This window comes from Bison bison, unplaced genomic scaffold (genome assembly GCF_000754665.1).
Source record: "Bison bison bison isolate TAMUID 2011002044 unplaced genomic scaffold, Bison_UMD1.0 scf7180017864466, whole genome shotgun sequence".
Classification (NCBI taxonomy): Eukaryota; Metazoa; Chordata; class Mammalia; order Artiodactyla; family Bovidae; genus Bison; species Bison bison.
In genome coordinates this window covers 14540843-14548964 of record NW_011495027.1, presented here as the reverse complement: position 1 = coordinate 14548964, position 8122 = coordinate 14540843, and the positions used below count along the sequence as shown (strand labels likewise).

Below are 8122 nucleotides of genomic sequence, written 5' to 3'. Positions count from 1 at the left end.
GACCGTAGCCCATCAGACTCCTCTGTCCATGGGATTTCCCAAGCAAGAATACTGGAGTAGGTTGCCACTTCATTCTCCAGGGGATCTTCTCAACCCAGGAATGGAACCCACACCTCCTGTATTGGCAGGCGGGTTCTTTACCACTGAGCCACTAGGGAAGCTCATAGAACAATAGGTCACTCTATATGGCTGAGCAGCATTCCACTGTATTCATGAAATTCAATGCCAAAAGAGTCATTCATTTATCCATTCATCACTGATGGACCCTTGGGTTGTTCTAGGCTTTAGATATTACAAATAAAACTACTATAAACATTTACATGTGTGATGAGTATATGCTATCATTTTTCTTGGGTTAAGTACCTAGGAAACAAAGTTGGATCATACTGTAAATGTTTAACGTTTTTAAGAAACTGCCAACCTGTTTTCCAAAATAGTTCTAAATTTTACATTCCCATCAACAGTATATGAGTGTTACAGTACCCTCACATCTTTCTCAACACTTAGTATGGTCATTCTTTAAAATATTAGCTGTTGTAGAGATAGGCAATGTTGTCTCACTTTAATTTTTATTCTGGATAAAAATCCTTTATCAACTGCATGCTTTGTAAAGATGTCTGCCACTCTATGGCTTGTCTTTTCATTCTCTTAACTGTATTTTGAATAATGTTAAGTTTTTAAAACTGATCAAATCCCATTTGTTCTCTCATAGACCATGCTTTTGGGGTCAAATTAACAACTAAACAAAACATAGATCCAACAAGTTTGCTGCTGCTGTTGCTGTTGGCAGCATATGGATATCCTACTGTTATACAACTCTGCTGAAAAATCTATTTTTTCCCCTCTACTGAACTGCCTTTGTACCTTTGTCAAAAACCGGTTGTCCATAATTGTGTGGCTTTTTTCTTGGACTCTCTATTCTGTTCTACTCATCTATGTACCTTTACGTTAATATAATATTGTTTTGATTACTTTAGGGTTTACAATAACTTCAAAACAGGAGTCAGTCCTCCGAATTTGTACTAGCTTTTAACTATGCATCTTTGTTGAAGCTTCAATACGCTGGTCACCTGATGTCTAGAACCTACTGATTAGAAAAGATTCTGATGCTGGCAAGGACTGAGGGCAGAAGAAGGGAGCGACAAGAGGATGAGACAGTTGGATGGCATCACCGACTCAATGGACATGAGTTTGAGCAAACTCTGGGAGCTGGTGAAGGACAGGGATGCCTGGAGTAATGCAGTCCACGGGGTCGCAAAGAGGCTGACATGACTTAGTGACTGAACAACAAAATGTTTCTTTTTTCTTATCCTACCTGGCATTTTTCTTCAGATTTTAGACATTTTCAGTTATTAATGCTTCAATTATAGACATATTTGGCAACATTCTCTTCATTCCCTCTCTGAAAACTCCAAGGACACATACGTTAGACTGCCTGATCATCCAAAGACATACTTTTATTCTCTCTGGAAACTGAATACTTTCTGTCAATCTGTACTCAAGTTCACTAACCTTTCTTCAGTTGTCTCCAAACTTCTGTTAGTCTCAATCAGTGAATTTTCCATTCCAAATATGGTGTGAATACTGTATTTTTCAGTTACAGCATTTCTATATACTTTCTTTATAGCTTTCTCAACACATTCTTCCATGTTTATTCTTTCAATATTTTCTTTTACAGCTTTAAAAATACTTATAGTCTCTGTCTGCAAATTCCAGTATTTAGGTCATTTTGAGGTCTATTCTTATTGAATGGTTCTTTACATGATTTTAACATTTGATGTAGGTAGGATATTGTGGATAATTGTGGGAAGACTGAATCATGTTGTCTCCCTTAGGGGATATTGTTTTATTTAGGCAGGCAATTAAATTACTGGTGAATTCTTCACGTCTTGTCAGACTGGACTATCACAGTCCCTTAGTCTTATGATTGTCACTTACTATTAGTATTAGTGTATGATCCTTTCTCTGAAAGCCTGAGCATTCTGCAGCCTAAACAGAATGTTTGAGGTAATCCACAAGATGTATACATTCTAACTTCCCAGAACTCCAATGTCTCAGAGCACTGTACAATCTATGGAATCACCATTCTAACTCTCAGCCCCACAGTAGGTCATTCCTGACAGACCATGAGTGTGTTAACCTGCACATATGCAGTCCAGTCATTATTCAAAATTCTGATTTTGAATCCCTACACTGAATTCTGCCCTCTGACCTATGCCCAAACCCTTGGACGAATTCCTTTTTCAGGATCCTCCTCCATAAATTCCAAATAGCTCAGAAGCTCTGAATACCAATCTTATTCTCTTCAGCACAGTGAAACCTTCATGCTCTGCTTGGGTTCTACCTCCATGTGCTACAACAGTAGGGTACCTCAAAGGAGAAAAGCCAAACTATGAGGTTCATTTCACATGTTTCCTTTATCTCAAGGATCACCATCCTATACTATTTACTCATCAATTCCAGACAACAGCTGTCCTACATATTTTACTCTATTTTATAGTTTTCCATTTTGAGGGAAGATGGAAAGAAGGAAAGGCTGCTACCAGTAGTCTGTCACAGCCCTACGAATCAGTTTTTAAAACATTTCCATTATCCATCATTAAATGTAGTTTCAAAAAAATGAAACTGGCAGAGATACAGACATCTGAGCTTGTTTGTTCAATTATTTGCACATGGTACCCTGACTTTCAAAATCATGGCCTAGTAATTTTGTTTTGTAATTGTGACATGGAAAACTCAGTAATGACAATGTGAAGAAAAATTCATCGTATCATTATTATAACTATATTTGGAGAATACTTCATTGTAATTTGTATTTAACTTGCAGGGTCTGTGTGTGTGCACTGAGGTGTACATATACATGGGTGTGGTTATCTAAAGAAAATCAAAATGCTTTCATTCCTTTACAATCTTTACATTGCCCAATTTGATTCCTCAAACAAGTAATTTAGGAAAGGGTTTAGTAAAAAGAAACCTTGGTTAAGGTAAATAACATAAAATGTACAGTTATAAAGCAAACTAATTCATTCATCATCAGATTCAAATTTGGTCCAGTGGCCAAAAATCTAAGATCTAAATATTGGTCCACATATTTACAGACAGACAATACAATCAACCAATTATTTCAAACATATAAAGTTTAAATACCCTGTGAAGATTAAACAAATCTTACATTTTCAAGTAAATAAAGGAAGTCAATTCAAAGAATTAAAATACTGTTACAGCAAAGAAACATATTGAAACCACATAAAAAAGACAACTATGCAACTGAATCTTGTCCTTGGGGCTGTAGGATTTGTGGGACTGAGAAGAAACACTTACAGTAAAAATATTTTATGACAAAGAAACATGAAAGCTAAACACGAAAGTACAAAAGTGAGAGTGAGGAAACTTGTAAATGAAAGAAAAAAAAGGTTACATTTGTCATTAAAAAAAAAAAAGCTATAAGATTTAATTACTTGACCACAAGACACCCACTTCAGTTTTTTTTTCCACTTGATACATATCTACTGTAGCAAAATTTCCTCTAAAATGTTTCAACACAAAGCATTTAAAAACAAAGGCTACTCTGGTAAAGCACACCAAACTTGTAACATTCTGCCCTGCAAAATGGCAAATAATGAGACTGTTAGGAGAGTAACACTTACCTGTAACCACCATGCTGGTCATGTTAGAGTTTGGACTACTGAGAACACTGCCTGAGAGTAGTTCGTCAGATCCTCTCTATAAAAACAAGAACAAATTAGTGTAAGACCCCTTTAAATTTAAAAATGTTAATCTGAAAGTCACTTCTCTGTAACTTTTCAAATAGTGTCACTGAAAAATGTCAGGTGTTACACTACTGGGAATAAAAAAAAATTTAATTCCTGAAACAATAAGTTAACTCCACTCTCCTATCCGTAACTTCCTTTCTCACAAAGCCAACAGTAGGTCCTTCCTTCCATTAACCCAAGTCCAAAAGGCAATAAATAGGAAAAATGACCAGGTTTCATAATTAAAAGCTTTGGAAAACTACATCAATTTTTTAATAAGCAAATACCAAAGCAGTTGAACTTTCTCACAGACACTCCGAATCCTTCAACCTCATATCTTTTACTCATCCAGATAACTCAGGTCTTCAGAAAATGAGAACTTCACACTAATGATCTGGACAACTCATCTTCATAATCACTGAAATTAAACAGGTGTATGTTTCAATGGCTAGAACACTGTAAGCAAAGGCAAAATCTATGGAATGAGAAATTTCTTTCTGCCAATATAAGAAGAGACAATCATGTTTTCAAATCCTTTAAAGAAAAATCACATGAATCGTATGTTCATATGTTCTTAGAACTACACAATTTGTTCAAACCAAGCAATGTTGTTTCAGCTGTTTTTAAGTGTACGTACGTAATGTGCGTACTTACAAAAGTACATATGAGCACACTAATATTTAAAACAGCTAAATCAACTGTTTTGCCTATTTGAAGTATGTGTATACTTACATACATTGGTAAGCAATATTTAAAATAACTAAATCAATACTAGCTGATTTAGACAAACAGTACGAAGTTGAATGCAACTACCAAAATGGAAAAAAATATACAAAGGAGATAATTTATCAGAGCATTTCAGAAAGTCCAAAACAATTCTAATTAACCATAAACTTCATGCTAATCAGTGTTAAACTCATTCTTTAATAAGCTGTATTACAATATAAAAATGATAAATATTCGTATGTCATTGTCCTCATTGTTTTAAAATCGAACTATTTATTAACATCAAGCTCAGAGAAATACAAGAAGAAAAATAAAAACACAGTATCAAGTCACATTTACATCATCTTAAATTTTTTAATCAAGATATGGAAGATACAGCATGGCACTGTTTTATAAGGACATGACATACAGAATTAGATACTTAAGAGATCCTTAAATTGTGGTCCCTAGAGCAATATAAAAAACCTGGAAATTTCCTTAGCGAAATATGTTCTCAGATCCATCCTAGACCTACTGAAGAAAACAATGGAGACAGGATCCAACAACCTAAGTTCCTTAACAAGCCCTCCAGGTGCTTCTAATGAATGCTAAAGTTTAAGAACTGCTAATAAACATTACTGGTTAACTATCAACAACAAAAATGTTTCCTAGTTTGTTTTCTTTTTAACTTTTTTAGAACACTTGTTAAATTTAAAATAAAATTGAGAAGGAACAGATTTCTCATATACTCCCTGCCACCACACATGCACAGCCTCCTCCATTATCAGCATCCTCCACCAGACTGGTGTATTTATTACCAAAGATTATTAATGTATCATAATCACCCAAAGTCCAGTTTAATACTTTAATTAAGGTTTAATACTGTACATTCAGTGGGTCTGGACAAATGTGTAGTAACATATATCCATCTTTTAACATTATTTTTACTACCCCCAAAATCCTCTGTGCTCTGGCTATTTTCATCCAAACTCCTTCCAACCTCCTGAATTTTGTTGTCTCCATAGTTTTGCCTTTTTCAGAATACAGGTGGAATCTTACAGTATGCAGCATTCTCAATTGGCTTCTTCCATTTAGTAATCTGCATTTATGCTACCAGGTACCCCCATGCCTTTTCATCGCTTGAAAATTCATTTTGTTTTACTGCTGATAAATACCACATTGTTATGTACCACAGTTTACTAATCCATTCACCTACTGAAGTAGGACATCTTGATTGATTTCATGTTTTGGCAATTATGAATAAAGCTGCTGTTAAGATCCATGTGCAGGTTTCTGTGTATACGTAAGTTTTCAACACCTTTGAATAAATATCAAGAAGTTATGGGATCATATAGTACAAGTATGTTCAGCTTTGTAAAAACAACTAATTTGTTTTCCAAAGTGGCTATATAATTCTGCATTCCCACCAGGAATCTATGAGATTTCCTGACACTCAATATCATCCCCGGCCTTTACGGGTGCCAGTGTTTTAACTGTTCTGAAACAGTATTTTGGCTATTCTGATAGTGTAGCAGTATTTCACTGTTGTTTCCATTTGCATTTACTTTATGACATATGATGTGGAGCATCTTTTCATATGTGTATCTGCCATCTGTATATCTTCTTTGGTGAGGTGTCAAATTTTTTGGTCCACTTTCTAATCAGGTTGCTTTCTTACTGCTGAGTTTGAAAGTTCTGGGTATTTTAGATAATAGCCCTTTGCCCCGTGTATTATTTGCAAGTATTTTCTCCAAGTCTGTGGCCTGTCTTCTAGATACATTTCACAGACAAAAAAATTACTGATTTTAATCAAGTCCAGCTAATCAATTATTTCTTTCTTGGGTTATGTCTTTGGTGTTGTACCTGAAAAGATACCTTTGTACCTAATTATCGAGATTTTTCTCCCACATTATTTTCTAAAAGTTTTATAGTTTAGCATTTTATATTTAGGTCTATGATCCACCTTGAGTTAATTTTTGTGAAAAGTTTAACGTCTGTCTCGATTCATTCTTTTGCACATGGATTTCAGTTGTTCCACTAGCACCTGTCAGAAAGACTATCTTTGCTCCACTGTTTTGCCTTTGCCTCTTTGTCAAAAATAGGTTTGACTATATTTATAGGGGGCTCTATGCTGGGCTCTCTATTCTGTTTCACGAAAACCAGGCTGCCTTGATTACTGTAGCTTCATATTAAATCTTGAAGTTGAGTAGTATCAGTCCTCCAACTTTGTTATTCTCCTTCAATACTGTGTTGGCTATTCTGGAGTTTTTGCTTCTCCATATAAACTTCATAATCAATATGTTGATACCCATATAATAACTTGCTGGAATTTTGACTGGGATTGCACTGACTCTATAGATCATTTTGGGAAGAAGCGACACCTGACAATATTGAGTATTTCTATACATGAATATGGACTTCCCAGGTGATGCAAGTGGTAAAGAATCCACCTGCCAATACAGGAGATGTAAGAGATGCAGGTTCAATCCCTGGATTGGGAAGATCCCCTGGAGAAGGAAATGGCAACCCACTCCAGTATTTCTTACTTGGAAGATTCCACGAAGAGAGGAATCTACCTGCTGAACACCATGAGAGCACAAACTCACACAATCAATAAAAATACAAAATAAATTTAACAATGACACACAAAAGAGGATCAATAAAATCAAGCTTTTGATTTTTCAAAAAGACAACAAAAGAGACAAAACAAAAAAAGATAGCTACTTATACCTCATTAATCCATGCACATAAGAATAAAAGCTCAGGGAAAAAACTGAAAGCAACCAGATGAAAAAAACTTAGCTCAGTGAATAATCTCATGGAGCATAATGATACCATTTTCTTACAGTTGCAGGACTTTTATGAAAAATAAACTTCTAGGCTATTTATGCCACTATGTTCTTCATTTGCATTTTGTTACAGTGGCTTAGACTTTACACTAACATATACATATCCCTACCGCACAATTGCACTCATCTCACACGCTAGTAAAGTAATGCTCAAAATTCTCTAAGCCAGGCTTCAGCAATACGTGAACCATGAACTTCCAGATGTTCAAGCTGGTTTTAGAAAAGGCAGAGGAACAAGAGACCAAATTGCCAACATCCGCTGGATCATGGAAAAAGCAAGAGAGTTCCAGAAAAACATCTATTTCTCCTTTATTGACTATGCCAAAACCTTTGACTGTGTGGATCACAAGAAACTGTGGAAAGTTCTGAAAGGGATGGGAATACCAGACCACCTGACCCGCCTCTTGAGAAACCTATATGCAGGTCAGGAAGCAACAGTTAGAACTGGACATGGAACAACAGACTGGTTCCAAATAGGAAAAGGAGTACATCAAGGCTGTATACTGTCACCCTGCTTCTTTAACTTCTATGCAGAGTACATCATGAGAAACGTTGGGCTAGAAGAAGCACAAGCTGGAATCAAGATTGCCGGGAGAAATATCAATAACCTCAGATATACAGATGACACCACCCTTATGGCATAAAGTGAAGAAGAACTAAAAAGCCTCTTGATGAAGGTTAAAGAGGAGAGTGAAAAAGTTGGCTTAAAACTCAACTTTCAAAAAATGAAGATCTGGTCCCATCACTTCATGGGAAATAGATGGGGAAACAGTGGAAACAGTGTCAGACTTTATTTTTGGGGGCTCCAAAATCACT

At 35.7% G+C, this 8122-nt stretch overlaps 1 protein-coding gene across 2 annotated transcripts in view; it reads right to left on the bottom strand.

Annotated features, from left to right (window-relative positions):
* Positions 1-8122, bottom strand: part of PTBP2 (polypyrimidine tract binding protein 2) — an 80445-nt gene that overhangs the window by 55291 nt on the left and 17032 nt on the right. For both annotated transcript variants that reach the window (XM_010860497.1, XM_010860498.1), the window contains exon 2: positions 3648-3723. In XM_010860497.1, coding sequence (XP_010858799.1) covers positions 3648-3669 — 22 coding nt within the window. In that variant the 5' untranslated portion in view covers positions 3670-3723. The remainder of the gene's footprint in view (positions 1-3647; positions 3724-8122) is intronic.